Source organism: Trichoderma ghanense (genome assembly GCF_004382785.1).
Source record: "Trichoderma ghanense strain CCMA-1212 chromosome Unknown scaffold_0, whole genome shotgun sequence".
Lineage (NCBI taxonomy): Eukaryota > Fungi > Ascomycota > Sordariomycetes > Hypocreales > Hypocreaceae > Trichoderma > Trichoderma ghanense.
In genome coordinates, this window is record NW_027395663.1 from 978,427 (window position 1) to 996,413 (window position 17,987).

The 17,987-nt window shown below is 52.4% G+C and overlaps 2 protein-coding genes across 2 annotated transcripts; both read left to right on the forward strand.

Moving 5' to 3' along the window:
- Positions 1 to 505: 505 nt before the first annotated feature.
- Positions 506 to 3,597, forward strand: CCMA1212_000349 (Protein argonaute; the record flags this gene model as incomplete). The annotated part of the gene is made up of 2 exons (XM_073697820.1): positions 506 to 919; positions 979 to 3,597. The coding sequence occupies 2 exons, from the start codon at positions 506 to 508 to the stop codon at positions 3,595 to 3,597; spliced, it is 3,033 nt and encodes a 1,010-aa protein (XP_073563547.1).
- Positions 3,598 to 4,237: 640 nt separating this feature from the next.
- On the forward strand, positions 4,238 to 7,482 carry CCMA1212_000350 (uncharacterized protein; the record flags this gene model as incomplete). The annotated part of the gene is made up of 4 exons (XM_073697821.1): positions 4,238 to 4,246; positions 4,318 to 4,409; positions 4,592 to 6,672; positions 6,758 to 7,482. The coding sequence occupies 4 exons, from the start codon at positions 4,238 to 4,240 to the stop codon at positions 7,480 to 7,482; spliced, it is 2,907 nt and encodes a 968-aa protein (XP_073562950.1).
- Positions 7,483 to 17,987: the final 10,505 nt, after the last annotated feature.

The window sequence follows — 17,987 nt, forward strand, 5'->3', positions numbered from 1 at the left end:
TAGCTCTTGTATATTTATTTCAGCTTCCTCTGCCTTCGTCACGTCACATTCTGGAGCGTTGTTCTGACCTCGCCCAGACTCGTTGCGCAGATACTGCCTCACCATCGAGATTCGTCTACGCATACTCTTCCCAGCTCTACACAGGGCCGTTTCCAGCAACGCCTGGTTACGATTATCGACATCATCGGGTATGTCTCCCACAAAATCCTTCCCTCTTCGAACCTCGCAACTCCATTTCCTACATCGTACATTGCTTTGCAAGTTACCTGACACGGAACAGACCACATTCACTGAGATCTCGTCTCCACGGAGAATCTCTCGACTACAACAAAAGTCAGAGGTAAGTCGGCTATTTCATATTCTCCTTTTGTTTTCTCAAACTCGACCTTTCTCCCTTGAGCTGTCAGCTTAAGTCGAGGCTTGAGACGCTTCTACGAGGCACTACACGTTTTCCAGTCATTTCTGTCCACTACATTCACTGACTCGGGTCCTTGCAGTTCTCAATATGTCTGAGAGAGGTCGCTCTCCTGCCGCCTCAGGGTACGGCACGCCTGGACAAGGCAGCCCTCACCCCTCTCGCGGACCCTCGGTGGCAGGTTCTGCAAGAAGCCGTGGTGCTTCTCCAGCACAGGGCCCTCCGAGACAAGGCTCACCAGCGCAAGGCTCGCAGTCCGGCGGTTCGAGACCTGGCTGGGCTCCCAGCATGGGTTTTGATCCCGCGAAGCCCGAGAGCAAGGATCGAAAGGGTAACACTCGTATGGAATTGCCCGCTGATGCCTTTCTTGACAACGAGGACCAGAAAGATGTGTTTGCAGTTCGCGGCAAGAACCTGAACTCTGAAGGCCGCCCTGAGATTGTTGAAGTCAATCAACTTCGAATGACCAAGTTTGACTTTAGCAAGAGAATTTACCAATACGACGTGAGTTGCACTTGATTCCTACAGCCGGAATGCCTCTTCACTAACGTACACTTGGATAGGTCATTCTCTCGCCCGAACCTGACAAGCGCGGCCCTGTCTTGAAGAAGATTTGGGCTCATGCCAACCTTAAGAACGCACTCGCTTCGTACAACTATCCGATGTGGATCATGGACGGATCCCGGTTGGCCTGGTCTCCTTCCTTGGTCGACCGCGGTGAGATTCGAGTCACGGTCGACTTGGACGACGGCAAGCCTCCTGGACGTTCCGGGCGGCCCAACAAATTCTACGTCATGCTTCGCAAGACTACGGAGATTCAGATGGGCGCTCTCCGGGGTTATCTGGAAAGAAAGATGCAATTCAACAACAGCGTCCAGGAAGCACTCAACTTCATGGACCACCTCATTCGCCAGTGGCCGTCTGAGAATCTATTGGCCATCAAACGGAACTTTTACAAAAAGAACGAAGCCGGAACTCCTCTCCTCAGAGATGGGGTAATCACCGTGCACAAGGGGACTTACGCTTCTCTTCGACTGTCTAACAATCTCTCCAAGGGAGGCATCGGTCTCGCTCTGAACGCAGATGTTACCAACACCTGCTTTTGGACGGGTCGGCAGACCATGGACCAGTACATGATGAGCTTTCTCCGCACTCTTGACAGGCGATATCAGAGAGAGGAAGTTGCCACTACGAAGATATTCAACCCGGTTCGAAATGCCAAGGGAGAGTGGCAGTCCTCGGATGCCTTCAAACAACTCCGCAAGATGCGCAAGCTCAAGTTCACCATCAGACACATGAACCGCGACCCCAAGCTGGCCGAAAAGGTCTACACGGTGATGGACTTTGCTTTTGACCAGAAGTATGGACCGCAGGGCGGGGCCAACGCTGTGACGGTCAAGTTTGACTACAATGGCCGTGAGATCTCGGTGGCCGACTACTACCGGGAGAAGTACAACGCGACCTTGAAGTTTCCTTTTCTGCCTCTCATCGCGACGGGAAAGAACGGACACATCCCCATGGAGTTCGCATTTGTCGAACCGATGCAGCGATACGCCTTCAAGCTGAACCCCGAACAGACCGCAGCCATGATCAAGATTGCTGTTACCCGCCCCAATGTTCGCAAGGGCGATATCATGAAGAACATTGGAGATCTTCGCTTGCAGCAGGATCCCTATCTCAAGTTCTATGGAGTGGAACTGCAAGAGCAGTTCGCCAAGACAGAGGCCAGGGTCTTGAACCCCCCTCTGGTGAACTTTGCCCAGGGTTCGGCTGACCCAAAGTACTCTGGCCGCTGGGATTTGCGTGGCAAGAAGTTTTTCAAGCCGAACATTGCACCTTTGACCAACTGGGGCTTCATTGTCATGGACGACTGTGTCCAGTTCTCTCAGCTTCAGCAGTTTGCGCGCACGTTCAAGACGACCTTCATGGGACACGGAGGCATTTGCAAGAGCGACCCTCTGTTGATCAACGTGCCGGGCCACCTCAAGAACAATGTTGCTCAAGCACTCGCCCATGCGCACAACCAGATCACGCGCGAGAGAGGATATACGCAGCTCATCTTTGTCGTTGTCCAGCACAAGAACAGCCCTCACTACGAGCGGCTGAAGAAGTCTGCTGACTGCCGCTTTGGCGTCCTGACCCAGGTTGTGAATGGTGCCTCCGTTGCGTCCAACAACGGCCAATATCACTCCAACGTGTGCATGAAGGTCAATGCCAAGCTCGGCGGATCGACGTCTCGCACAAACCCTCCATGGAAGTTGCAGGGGACCTACTTCCCCAAGGACCGGCCTACCATGATTGTGGGCGTCGACATTTCCCACGCGGCTCCGGGCGGCCCGTCTCCCTCTGTGGCGGCCATGACGATGTCCGTGGACCGAGACGCAACCAAATACGCCGCCATGGTCGAGACGAATGGCTACCGGGTGGAAATGCTCAGCCACGCCAACGTCCATACTCTGTTCGGCCACCTTTGCAAGGTTTGGATGAATGGGCACGACCGCCAGTTCCCCAAGCACGTCATTTACTTCCGTGATGGAGTCGCAGAGGGGCAGTTTGCTCATGTCATTGAGCAGGAGATTAAGGAGATAAAAGGTTACTTCAAGCAGGCGGCTCCCAGCCAACAGCTGCCCAAGTTTACGGTGATTGTGGCGACGAAGCGTCACCACATCCGCTTCTTCCCAGAGAAGGGCGACCGTAATGGAAACGCCTTGCCCGGAACTTTGGTGGAAAAGGAAGTCACACACCCATTCATGTATGACTTCTATCTCAACTCGCACGTGGCGATCCAGGGCACGGCCCGGCCAGTCCATTACCACGTGCTTATTGACGAGATGAACATACCCGTCAACGAGTTGCAGAGGATGATTTATCACCAGTGCTACGCATACGCGCGATCGACGACGCCGGTGTCTCTTCACCCGGCCGTCTATTACGCTCATCTGGCCGGCAGCCGTGCCCGGGCCCACGAGAACATTGCGACGAGCGAGGGATTCCGCGCTGGCGCAAAGGGTCACGAGATGATCCGCGACAAGGTTGCCAAGGGCGAGTCGATGAGCGTTCCGCAACGGGGCAGCGATGCTCCGTCTCTTCTCCAGCTTGGCGGGAAACCGGAGAATAACACTCCCATTGACGGAGAGATGAGACAGAGAGAGTTCTTTAGAGGCACCATGTGGTACATCTAAGCTGGAATAGTGGTGGAATGAGGCGACAGTATGGTTCTCCGTGAGTGTTGGAGGAATCAGCGGCTACTGGTTTTGGCTGGCGGTAATGGGAGGAGAAACGGGTTTGCTTTTTATCTTACGATACGGACATGAAAATGAACAAAAGGGGCGACCGGATTGGCGGGAGATGGCGGTGGAGGTTATATTTGCTACCATAAAAAAAAGCCCAGATAGCCTACCCAGGTAATCGACGCGCGTTGATTTTGACCTTGTGAAGCTGCGTAGAAGTGATGTGTGTTGTGGACTGAGGCCGAGTGAGTTGCAGGCATGAGTCAAGGGTGTTGTGTGTGCGATATGGAACAAACAGAAGCACTTGGACGAGACCTGGATTGATAACCAGAACAGACGCATTTCTGTCACGCAAGCAGAAGGAGAAAACGGCTTGCTGTGACGGCTACTTGGCTCTAGGGGTTGCCGACCGACAAGCCATAAAATGGCACGGCAATATTCCTGCCATGAAAACCATCACAGTGATTCAGCACGCCTGACCTATCCATGACCTGCCAAGAACCCCGCTATGGATCCCGCGTCGTTGCTGAGCTTGTCGTCTAACAGGCAAGAAGAGTTCCAGCCATTCCAAGCAACTTTACCTGAACCCCTTATGCTCGCTGTTCGCTCCTCTCCCCTTCCACCCCCTCTCCAGCCACACCCACCATGGCGAGCTTTCTGCGAAGCAAGCAGGCAGGCATCCAGAACGACCTGTCGGGCAGCATCCGGCCGGAGCTGTTTGCGCCCGACGACCACGCGCGATACGGCCTCAACTCTCAGATAAGGTGAGCTCTCCTTGACTGCGTGCTGTCAGATGTGGGCTATGACGCAACTGGGCCCCGCCGAACGCGGGAGGGCGAAAGAGCTGAACGAACGACGACGACGACGATGTCGCGGGTTGGCGGTTTGGTGGACGAGGCAGACTACAGCTACTACATATGATGTACTAACCACGCGACGCGCACAGCTGCTTTGCCTACGACCCGGTGCAGTCGCTGCTCGCCATCGGAACCGCCGAGAGCAAGTTCGGCGCCGGCAAGATCTACGTCTTCGGCCAGCAGCGCGTCCAGAAGACGTTTGAGCCGCCGCGCCGCACCTCGTTCAAGAGCGTCCAGTTCAGCGCCAACCGCCTCGTCAGCCTCGACCGCAACAATGAGCTCGGGCTCTGGGACCTCGACACCGGGGAGCGCGTGGCCGCGCAGGTCATTGGCGGCCCCGTCAGCGCCATGGTGACGGATCCCATGCTCGACTGGGCCTTTATCGGGATGCACAACGGGGACATTGTGGCCTACGACCTCGACCGCCACGGGCTGGCGCGGGCATTTCGGCTGCCCAACTTTTGGAAGGCGAGGGATCCGGTGCAGCACACTGTTACCCTGGTCACCCTGTCGATGCATCCCCGAGACGCCGGCAAGCTCCTGATTGGGTACAGCCACGGTGCTGTGATTTACTCGTTCAAGCAGAACCAGCCGCAGCAGTTCCTCGAATATGTTCTTCCAGCCGGGGCGCCGGGAGGAAACAGCGTCGGCATGGATTCGGTGCGTCGGCCTCGGCTGACTCACGCCCTGTGGCATCCGTCAGGCACGTTTGTCCTCACTGCGCACGACGACGGAAGCCTGGTCTTCTGGGATCCCAAAGAAGCAAAGGTCGTCATGGCAAGGACTCTCACCGAAATGGGAATCCAGCATGCGACCCCCAGCGCGCCGACCACGGCATATTCAGATCCATACGTCAAGATAGCCTGGTGCTGCAAGCAAAACTGCGACGACACCGGCCTGCTGATTGCTGGCGGCCAGGCTCCCGATGCGTCGCCCAAGAGCTTGACGTTCATCGAGCTGGGAATAACGCCGATATACGCCACCTCCACCTGGCAGGGCTTGGAGAACCACTTCCGCGGGAAGCGACACATTCCGCTAAATCTGCCGCCCGGAGCCCAGGCGGTTGATTTCTTGCTGTTTCCGAGAGATTCTCCTTACTTTGGGGGCGCACAAGATCCCATTGCCGTGCTTGTGCTATTAACATCTGGAGAGCTGATTACACTCAGCTTTCCGTCTGGATACCCAATCAGCCCTACCAACCAACTCCACCCATCAACCTTTTTCGTACACCCCTTCGTCACAAAATTCAACGTATCGAGCGTCGACCGGCCTAGGTGGCTGTCCATGGTGGAGAAGAGAGACCAAGGGGAACCGCTCTTGAAGGGCGGAGCAGCTGGAGTGAGACCCAGGAAGAGATTTGAAGACCGCACAATCATCCAGACGGCGCATGCAGACAGCATTATTAGACTCTGGGACTCTGGGCACGCCGATCAGATTGAAAATGAGGTCCAGCTGCAGGTCGACATGGCACGGGCTTTGGATCGCTATGACGATGTAGAGGTGACGGCGATGAGCATGGCCGGGACGACGGGCGAGTTTGTCGCCGGGACGAAAACCGGGGAGGCCGTGGTCTTCCGCTGGGGCGTGAATCCATTTTACGGCAAGAACCAGCCTAAACAGCTTGATCCAAACCCCATGGGCCTCTCTGATATCAGCTCCAGGGCAGAACCAAACCTCAAGGAAGGGCTGCAGCCGTTTGTCCTCTACGAGATGATGCAGGGCCCCATCACCGCCGTGCGGATATCCAACGTCGGCTTCGTCGCGGTTGGCTCAGAGCTCGGGTTCCTGACGATGATCGACCTCCGCGGCCCAAAGATCATCTTCCAAGCCCCCATGACAGATTTCGCAAAGCCCGAGAACCGAAAGGGGTTCCTCAAGGGTCACTCCAGATCCAGCTCAGCGCCCCTGAAAGAGTGGCCCGTGGTGATGGAGTTTGGCGTCATGACGCTGGACGACGATAAATACTCATCAATATGCTGCTTCGTGGGGACCAACCTGGGCAAAGTCATCACCATGAAGTTGTTGCCCGGAGCAGGCGGGTCGTACACGGCTGAAGTGGCAGGAATGGTGGCATTCGACGGTAGAGTCGTGTCTTTGAATCCAATCCAAGCCGATACTGGCAAACCTGCGCTGGCCACCGGGCAGATTGTGGCTGGGCTGCGAGAGGGGCGTCAAGTGAATGGCGCTCTCGTTGCAGGCAAGCCTCTTTCCCTTTCCTCATTTCTCGAAAGACAGTCAGCTAACCACAAATACAGTCACCGAGAAGGAAATAAGGATACTCAAGCCTGCCCACTCAAAGGGTGCCTCCAAAGAGTTTGACGATGTACTGTGTGACTCGGCATGCGTAGCAGAACTCGAGCTGCAGGGTTACGCCATTGTTGCCGCCTTTCGGGATGGAACGGCTAGGGCTTATAGCATCCCGGGCATGCGAGATCTGGGCAGTGCTAAGCTCCCGATGGTGGACCGCACGCGTAGCACAGCGACCATTGTGACACAAACCGGCGACATCTTTGCCTGGGCCGGGCCCGCAGAGATGGCAGTCGTGCATGTCTGGGGCACGGGCAAGGAGCTGCAGCAATCCCCGGATCGTCTGATCAACCCCAAGATCGACATCCCGCCTCGTCCCACCATCTCCAACCTGCAGTGGATCAGCGGAACACAGCACGTATCGCCGCTGGACCTCGATCTCCTGGTCGGAGGCCCTAACAGGCCGCCCAGCAAGAGGATGATGGAGGCCGCCGCCGCGGAGCAGCGGGCCGTGAGCAGCACCTCTTCCGCCGGCGGGTCCTCGTCGCAGGAGGGCTGGGGCGATTACTTGACGCGGCAGCTGAACGAGAGGACGGAGAAGCTGAATCTCATGGGGGACACGATGAATACGCTGCAGGAGCAGTCGGAGGGGTGGGCGGATGATGTGAACAAGTTTATTGGGAGGCAGAAGCGGAATATGATTGTGGGGGGGTTGACGTCCAAGTTCTTCTAAACAGGGAGGATGGCATGGCACAATGAGGGATTCTGTGTTGCGTTGATATTATTACATGAGCCCAAGAACAGATTTAAAGAACAATATAGCCTAACGTACTTTTAGAAAGCTCCGGAATTGACTGCGAGTTTACAAGATATGGGTTCTTCTTCGGTGTGATCGAATTCGATGGGACTTTTTTAACATTACTAGATCTAATCGGAGAAAGGCAATCCCGTCAAGATATCCTTCTCAAAGAAAAGAGAGATTAGAGACCTGTGATAATAAACCTGATATTTGCTCGGGGTTCCAGATCGTCAAGTCGACAGAAAGACAACGAATCCTGCTTATCCGCAGAGCCCCAGCTTCGCAAACTGTTAGCACGCTGTGTGAGAAAGATAGAGTAGCAGCAGCACTCACGCATCGTATATCTTCTGCGAATTCTTCAGCGGGCAAACGACGTCTTCGGCGCCATTCACGAGCAAAAGCGGAACAGGAGAGCGAAGAGATTGAGGAAGAATACTCTGGCCTATAGTGGCATCTACTCCGGCGCACATTCATTACAGCAGGTTAAGCGCCCTTTCTGAGCGAAGCCTGGCAAGGATAGAATATGAACAATACATTGTTTGGACGATTTCTTGTGTGTTTCTGCTGACGGTCGAATTTTCAGAGGGGAGACGAGTTGCAAAGACTTGGAAATGTGAGTGGCTTGTAGCGAGTTGGTCCTAATGGCGACGCTGTGGTGGATGCCATATCAAGAAGTCACCACCACCCCCCTTCTGCTCTGAAGAGTAGTGCTCGCCTTCAAACTGAATTACATAGGAATTAACCACCTTTTTTGCAGTGGTTCTGATGTGGAACAGTGAAGAATTTGGGGCATCTTGCTGGACTGAAACAAATTCAATTGTTATTCAGCCTCGCGGGCCTCCCACCTGGGCCGCCGCGGACGACCAACACCGGTCGGCGAGGCAGACAAGGCAGAAACGGCGAGGCAGCAGGAAAGGCGTCCGAACATTGTTTTCCCTGAGAGGTGTTTGTAGGTGGTTTCGGCATCATGGTCCCCATTTTCTTTCTTTTGTCTCATATTTTTCTCTGGTTATCTTTCCCCTTCTTTGCTTTTTTCTTTCTTCCGTCTTTTCACCCTTCCGCCCTTCGCCCTGGCGCCACTGACCCGTCCCCTCCATTTTCTTTTTTTTTCTTTCTCTTCTCCCCTAGTTTCTCTGCCCTTTTTTTTTTCTTTTTTTCTTTTTTTTTTTTTTCCATCTCTCTCTCTCTCTCTCTTATATTCTGCCTTTCCTTTTTCTCTATGGCTCTTCTTCATGGATTGGGATAGTGGTGGTGCTACTAACGGGACTCGCGTGGTGTCAATGGGCAACACAAGCATCTCTGGCTACCGATTCCCCTTGTCTGTGGATACTGGGGAATCCCGTTACCAAGTCAAGACTTCTCCCGTCTTTGGAAGGCTGTCTGGATAGCTTCCTTACGCTGAACTGACAGTTGAGTTGAGTCTATGACTCTTGCATTGCGTCCAAAACAAGCCGCATGATTCGCAGCTCTTCCATCCAAGTCCCACCTCACACCATACCGCCTTATCTCTCCAGTTACGGACGGAGAGATCAATACAGGATTGTCGGTCAAGATTCTGTGGAAAATATGAAGGTGGCATCCGGCCGACCTACTTTGAGGCCTTCTCTTACATGATATATCTTTAGGCTCAGGAAGTGCGTCTCCACAGCAACCGCTGCTTAGAGTGACACGTCGACCTAATGAATCTCTCGTCAGGAACTTGCCTTTGTAAGCTCACGGAGCCTGGATGTATTATCCATGTCTTTCTTATCGTCCTAGGGGCTTGGAGCCGGTCATTTCACCTGCAGGAAGTGGGCAAGAAGAAGCTGCCCCCCGGCCCCCCCCCCCCCCCCGGTATCCGGGCGAGAGATGGCGACATAGGAAATCGAGGCCAAAGGCCATAGGCTTAGAAGGAGAAAACTGTTGGGTCGGCAGCCGGCAAGTCCTTCGAATTGCTTCCTGACCGTGACCAGGGGCCGAAGACGGCCCATGCTCGCTACCGCTGGTCTTTGAGCATCTCTTTGTGGATGCGATAGCCGCGTCGCCGCCTTCAGGATGTCATGGTGATGGTCCCTCATGTGATGTTTGTGCAGAGACAAAGTAGTCCATGCATCTTGATGCATGCCTGCATAAGATCCAGAATATATAAAACGAGCAACGCCCAGTGTCCGCAGGTTGGAGTTATCTTCAAGCCGCTCGTCTCTTCTTGTTTCAGCCGCATTTTTTTCGTTGTGATCTCAGCAGCTCAAGCGTCTTGAAAATGCCGACCAACGACAGTCATTGCACGAGAGGATACTTCACCATCATTTCCATGTTACGTAGGCTCACCATAAATCAAGAGAGGTCCTTGGCCCAGCAAGAGAGGGTCTTGGTCCAACAAGAGAAGGTCTTGATCCAACAAGAGAGAGTCTTGGCCCAGCAAGAGAGGGCAACTCGGTTTGTGCCACCATCTCGTCCGTCTTGCTTCAATGTGTTTGTACTAACGGGCATGCTATCGAGGAGATTGCTAGAGTTGCTGCAATACACTTCTCAAATTGCCGGATTGAGAAACCCCAGGAATAAGCCTTTCGAACGAACAAACTCGAGCGAGGGAGAAGTAGATCCGTTTGTGGAAGACCCTATGGACTTGGATCTCGAATGAGTGCAACGGCACTTGAGTATTGCAAGAGATTTCTCTTGCTATGATATCTCGACGGCCGGCCGTAACATGAAACATGGGGGTGGTCGGACAAAAGAAAGGGGGGGGAGGATAGAAGGATGGTGGGTAGTACAAAATACAGATTAGGCCCGGCACATCGAGAGGCTGCCTTTACGAAGAAGACTTTTACGTTATGCTTACTCGAGTACGTTTACCTATCAATTACGACTAGGCTCCTGTATGTATGCCCACCTGACGATGCCATCCTCGCAACGGTCGGAATGTCACTTCCTGGGGCCCAACGTGGCGCAACCGGGGGCTCGTAAGGAGGGATCAAGGTTCCCTAATCTCCGGTCTACACGAGTACATGTACCTACCAATGCTCGCCGTCTACCTGGTGCCTCAGTAGTCGTCTTTGATATGTGTACCTTGGCAGTGTCTACCTCTAGGTAAAGGCACTATGTGTGGCCGACCGGTACCGCCCTGGCTCCCATCTACCCCTTGCTTTCGAAACAACAATGAAGCCAGAACCGATTTGCCAGAGCTTGAAAGTGGGACTGTCACTGGCACAGACTCCCGTCCATCACCGGCTTCGGAGAGCCGCTATCTTCCCGCGTAGATTCAACGGGACGCCGGCAGTTGAGGCTATCAACAAAGACCAGGGGTCGACTCGCTCTCTGGTTGGAGCCTGTTCTTTCGCGTCGAGCCTGGCAATCGCCATCTGGGGCTGGCAGACCAGAGCGTGGGAACAAATCCTCGTCCCACAACGTACTTTGTATTGCCTGGGAGAGGGCGGTTCGCTTGGGGCGTGTGACGGCCGGGGGTGGCAGAGACCGTGGTGGGTGCGCCATCCGATCTGAATGCGATTTCAGTGCTACCGACCGGTCGGTTATTGGACCGTAATGAAGTCTTCTGCTTATGATAGTGATAGTGTTGGTAATCCCGAAGACTTGTCAGTCTAGAGTGCCTTTGGAGGATGACAAGAGGACGGACATTCGATGTTGTCTAGGTTGAGAATTGCATAGTTAACTGCATTTGAGAAACCCAAGGCCGAGTTGGTTGTCTTTCTGCAGCAAAGCCCCATGACAAATGGACCTTAACAATGAGTATTGAAGCGTCTCTTGAAGCGTCTCTTGAAACCTCCAAACCGAGTCGTAGCAAGGCTCTAGTGCGTGAGCGGCTGAGTAGACAAATACCGCCCGTCACCCAATGAGGAACACCCAAAACTCAGGGGAGAAGGTGTGTAAAGTCCGCACGAAGCAGCCCACGTCAAGTAGCCGACACCCCCCCCTCTATGCTTGCCTTCCTAGGAGCTACATAGGCCATGACAGCAAGTATGGAGCAGAGTTGAGCTGGGAGGATGGCGCTGGCAGCCCTTGAAAGATTGCCCTTGGAGTAGGAACAGACTTCAGGGGGGGCCTTGACACAAGCTTCGTACTGTCTGCTCATTGCCTGAGGGCGTGAGTGTGGGCGGGCGTGAAGAGGTACTTGGCCGGAATTCCCAACAACACAAACTTGTCCAGACTAGACGAGCGGCGAGAGCAGCCAAAGGGAGTGCAATTTTGGGAAACGCCAGACCAGACTCCGCTAGATGACTGGGGGGAGTGTCCCGGCATCTTCTCCCGTGTGGAGAGAACACAAAGCGTATACGCCACTGGACGAGCCCCATCGCAAGAGGTGAATCCTTTCAGGCAGGAGTGCGAGAGAACGGTGGAGCGGACTTGGAAATGAGCTGAAATTGAGAGGGTGTCCTGCCCCACGACGCGCTACTATCAAAGGCGTCAGGCCGTGGCAGACTCGCGATGTTTGCACTGAAGCCGAGGAGGGTGGGAGCAGAGTTCCAGAACACAAGGGAGGTGAATTTGAGAATACGGATCAAGATGGGGCTGTCGATCAATTTCACGAATGTATTCTACGTGCTTCTCTCTATAGTGGTACTTATTCGTGAACTCGTAGTCCTATCGGTGCGAGGCAGACTTGAATCTTTGGCTGGCCTCAAAATGGGCCACACGCGTGAAGGAGGGTTACATGCGCGTCCGCTTTTGGCGGAAATCCAAACATGGGTTGGAAGGCCTCCAATGTCCTAAAGCAGACGCGGAAAAGTTTTCTCTGGCTTTCCTTCTTTCCCCTTCTTTCACCGGCATTGAAAGGATGATGCCTGTCTTGCTGAGCGGTTGTACTTGTGTGTGTGTACTACTACCTTTGAAGCTATCACCAGCTCTTTGCACTAATTCCGGCCCGTCCCTCTTCGTTGAATCCCGGTCCTGCTACTAAACCCAAAACTAACGGGAAAAAGCAAGGAATGGCGAAAGATGGGATAACAGAGCGTACGAAGTACTCCATACGAAGTTGAAAGACGGAGCGAGTATGAGGACAGCCGCTCTCCTCCACCGCCCGTTGGCCACCGTTTTGACGGAGCCGCACGGAAATTGCTGACTATGCAGTGATTAAGGCATTCTGAGCAAGCCTTGTATGAGTTAAAATGAAATTATTATTGCGTTTGCCCATATATGGTATTAAGCTGACCAACAACAATTGCAACGCAGCCTGCACACCCCTGGCAGTCGAATGTGCGCAACAGACCGAGTGACGGACAAGCTAGGTACTTATTTATCACATTCACGTTCGTATATGTACATCATGTATACTGCCATTTCGGTGACAGCAGGGGTTTCGAGATTGCTAGCTGCCAAAATCGGCTATTCACAAAAGAAGAGTGACAGTGAGTGAGGAAAATTCTCCATTCATCGGTACTCTATCTAGGTTTCTGAGACGGCCAGCCCTGGCTTCAGCTCCTTGAGGTCACCAAAGTGCCAAAAAACCACCCCTGGGCGTACCTCCTACTGCCGGAAGGTCAGATTCATCTACGCAGCTGCGAGCCAGACCACTTCATCCACCTGCATACGAATCACCGCTGAAGAGAAATCATGTCGTAGTCTTCCTGCTCTCCTTGACGAGTAGTACGGAAGCCTCGCTCTACGTGGTGTGTCGACACACCCTTTGACCCTGTCTGAGCCGTATCTTTTATAAGGTCAGTTTCTGCAATTCACCCAATCAGAGACGATGCCAAAGAAAACTCGTTCAAAGGGAACGGGGCAGAACTACGTGTACATGCAGCTGCCTAGGTAGCCATTACATGAACTGCAAACGAAGAGGCTGGGGGGCAACGAACACACAGCCCTGCTCCGCCCAAGATGGGAAAAAGAAGGGAATAGGACACCGACTTCAACGAGCGGTATGAGGCGGCGAGGGACGAGTCAGGGCGATAGTTCATTGTTTTCTCGAATCACTTCAGTGCAAAGAGCGGTGGACTAGAGCCGTATGCAGGAAGAGAACAAGACAGAGGTGCAAAACGGCTCTTTGATTGGTTGAGGGCGAGCGTCGGACCGTCATACAGAGCGCGAGAGCGCGAGAGGAAAACAGACGGGGCGGCACGAAGATGGATGATGGCAATGACATAGCCAAGCCCCCAGGCATGACTGCGGACAACCATCCAGTAGGAGGGAGGAGTCTGGTTATCAAGGACTTGCCTTCGTCTAAACGGCCGTCGTCAATAGATGTGCGGTGAGCCCTTTGCTGTGGCGGTATGATGAAGGATACGGATCTCTGGCAGTAGCCGATCGCCTTCCATCCGTCAAGTTGTGTTGTCGTCGCCGACAAATCTTGCTAGTGGGTTGGTAAGGGAGCATGAGCGTAGGAACAGTGATCTTTTCGCCGGCGTAGGCGCTTCAGGCGCCGGAGGGACGCCGCCGTCAAGACCACCACCATAAAACATGCAGTTGGCATGAACGTGGCAGCGCAGGGTGCGCAGCTCCGGTGCTGTTTAAATGATGAGGAGACCGGGACAGAAGTGTGGAGACGTCACAACGCAACGAGCGAGCATTCGGGCAAGCAGAGGATGATTGACGGCTTCTCGAAGCTGCGTCTTGCAAAGACAGGGTGTGGCATATCTCAACCGCTGCCATACTGTAGGCCACCAGCACACCAGCAGCGACCTGTGTCTTCTTCCTCCCCATCGTCCATGGTATAAAGGGCTCCTCCCCAGTCTCCTTGACATTTATTCCATCTCATCGGCCAACAATCACATACAGTCGCCTAGTAGCTTGAACCAGAGCATAAACAGACCACAATCAGAGCCGCAGATATCAACATGGCCAGCAATCCCTATCGTTTCCAGTCCGCCAACTTTCAGGATACCCCTTATATCCTCCAAGTTGCACAATAAGAAGACGGCCAAAGCCAAGACGCAGTTCAAAAGTTCCATCGATTGATAATGCTGATATACCAAGTTTTAACTTTTCTATGCCTGTCCGTCATGCCGTCCCACCTTTGCCACCTTTGCCAGTTCTATTCAAGACTGCTTGCTAACAGACACCCAGAGCATACAAGGCGGCCAAGCCGCTCGTAGAATACATCCGTGTGCCAGTCAGTGGAACCGAAGACGAGCGCAGCATTGACAATGAACCGGACGTCGACGTTGAATTGGGAAACGTTGGGCCCAACAACTGATACGACGTATGCTCGAGACGAAACGGTCGTCCATCATATATACACTCGAGCGGCATTCACATCATTTGCATTTGGGAACACAGCTACAAAAAGCATAGGGTACAAAATGGGGTACAGACATAGTAGACTCGGCGGGATTTGAGATTTTTTTTTTTTTCTTTTTCTTTTTTTTCCCACCATCAGTACTGTCATTACCTACCGATGCGTTTCCAATTGTTTCCTACTATCGGAGAAACACACAACAAAAGATTATTCTTAGATAACTCAGCAGCCAGTATAGATGTCCACGAATATCGACATTCTGGATATTCTTTGTCGCTTCTTCTCCGCGCCACATCCCACTCGATGTCCGCCTTCCCTACTATATGGGTGCGTTGAAATGAACCTCTTAGGGCTATGAACTGTCGCTATAACCCGAAGGTACCTGGTCGAGAAACGGCTGCAGGTAATCCGGACCACGCGTATCTGTTTATCTTTGTTATTCCCCACAAACGCGAGAAAAAAGGGGAAAACTGTCCGACCCCCCTGGGCTAAGTTACAGCACCACTACGTGGCAGCATCCATGTGCAGGCTCTTTTCCGGATCTTCTCTCGCTTCCCATGTCGATGGCCTACGGTGTTTTTCTACCAAAGTTTTCTACTCAAGCAGCACCCAAATCGGTATCCTTCTTTACTGACAAACTGAGACGATTTCCGTACGACCACTAGATGTTCATATCGACTCATTGTCGGCACATGAAATCCAAAGAGGAGGGTATTAAGGGAAAACGCCCGGGGACTTTGGGCGGTCAAGCGGACCAATGACGACCCCCCTGCTCTCCCGAAAGTCACGTAAAAAAGCGCGTGGGCTAAACAAGCAACTTAAGTGGCATCCACACCGGTTTCGCATTTTATCCTGGTAATTCGCATTTTATCCTGGTAATTGTACTAGTACTATCACTTTTCATAAAAAGGGAGAGAAGGGGGGAACTGTTTGCAAAGACGAAAAGAAAAGCAAAGCAAAACAAAACAAAACAAAGATACCGGGGGTTATTGCTAGTTAGCCAGTGATACTACATATGCAGTGTAACTACTTTCGCCCCCTATCTCGTCACCTGACGCATTGGCAGGATGAGGCTCATACCGTGGGTATAAATAGGGAGGCTCGTCCCTCTCAAACTTGCCAAAGCTGCGGTTGCTCTATCTTCCGCCCAATCTCAAAATCTTACGGATTGTAACGGCGCCGCCGCCAGGAAGTACCAGTACCTGGCAGTGCAGGGACTCCACACCGCCTTTATCCCCCTTCGAACAGGTATAAAGAGCCTTTCGGCTCCCTTTCGGCTCCCTTTCGGCTCCCTTTCGGTAGTCTCTCCATAAGTAAGAGTTAATATACTTCTCATTACCTACCTGACGAATCTCCTATAATGCTAATATATATATTTTATTTAATCATCTTTCACTAAATTAAAATAGAATCATATAATATTTATATAATATTATATTAAATATTTATTTCAAGTATCACTCTGAAATATTATTATATATAATATTTACAGGTACTAAAGCTCTCTATTAATATATATTATAACTCTTATCTTTACTAACTTAATATTAGTTATCTTGATAATTATATTATTAGCATAGCTGATTGATTAAAGCTTTTAGTATACACGTCCCAGTCCGAATGTTCTCTTAGGACGGAGCTACCTCGAACTACTCCTGGCATAAGATGACAAACGTCACCGACTGACGTGCATTATTGTATAACTGGGTGTGCGGTCTAATGCGAGCCGCTGTCAACTGCCGAACAGCTAGGCCATGGGTCTCCTGTCTGTCTTAACCAAGCTCATACCCAAGGTACGACTCCATGCGGATACTGCCCTGTGTCGATGCACCAAATGTCCTGACGCACGATGCTGCAGCAAGACTGTCGCACAAGCACACACTTGCCCTCCTCGATCAAGCAGATCCAATGCGCGTGTCTTGATGCGAGACATGTTCTCCACGATGGCTTGCTTCCCAGAACACTGCATCTGAGAGAAGCAAAGAGACGGCATCTCCAGCTCTTCATATACACGAAGCGCACAACAATACCACAGAGCATGTTGATCATCTCCGTCTGATCTCTACAGCACTCTCGAGCCTAGAGCAGCAGTCGCTGCCCAATTTTGCGACAGAGTCATAAGGTAGCCGACGGATCGACCCACGATGCGCTATGCACTACCTGGGGTACAAGGCAGGGCTTCATCGTACTGTACGGGTCTCTCCATCTCTCCGAGCGAGATCCATGACGAAGATCTGGTCTCTCCACCTGCGGAGTCTGGACAAGTTCCTGCAAGCAGGTTCGGAGGGGGTGCATCTAATCGCGAGCTAGACGAGGTGTCCACAAACTCTATTTCGACTTCACGTCTGCAGCTTGGATCAGCAGGGGGCGAAAGCGTTGGGACTTGGAACTGTGTGTTACTTGCTACGACACTATATCTCGGGATGTCCCGCCGGGGATGGGGGCCGTTTCTTTCACATGAATGGCATGTGCTGATGTGCTGATTAATCGTACAGATTCAGGGGCAGGATATGGAGATGCCCGAGAGTCGGCGACCTCCTCAGTAAGCTACCCCTGGCTTGATTCGCTTTTGCCTCTGTCACTGTTTGGCAACAAGCTTTGCCCAACCTCAGGGGGAACTCACCTCAGGTTTTACCGAAGGGTATTTTTTCAAAAAATGAGCAGCTATATGTGTTGATAATCTTCACAATAAGGACGGAAAGCACAAGAGAAAAATGCAGAACAGTGGGCGCGAGGCTCTATTACAGGCGACTGGAACGATAATTGAAACCATTGCCACCGTGCGATTTGTGAGAAAAAAAAAGGGACATGAGAAAATGACTCCTTGACTTGAGCGATAGAAGAGGAGTTTTCATATAGATGATAAAGCAGCTGTGCCTGACGGCGTATGCTTCGGGTTGTCCAGATTGAAACACCTCCCCCGCTTTGAAGGCGTGTTGGATATCACAGCCTGCTGAGATTCTTTAGCCGTAAAGATTTCAGCACTGGCTTCTCAGTACGCTAAGCCCTAAGAGGTATCTGTTGTTGAGGTTATAGACCAAAGACGCGGCCTATACTAGCACATACGACCATAGGTAGTGGAAAACTCGGGGTCCCGTCCGCTCCCCCATAGATAAGCCACTAACCGGCAGATTAGTAGTTGGGTGGGTGACCACCAGCGAACACCGGCTGTTGTATGTTTTTTTTTATTTTATTTGCCCTTTGTTACTTTCCGTAGTATTTCTAAATGCAGATGCCTTGACGAGTGAAGTGACGAGGTGAGCCCGGAAAG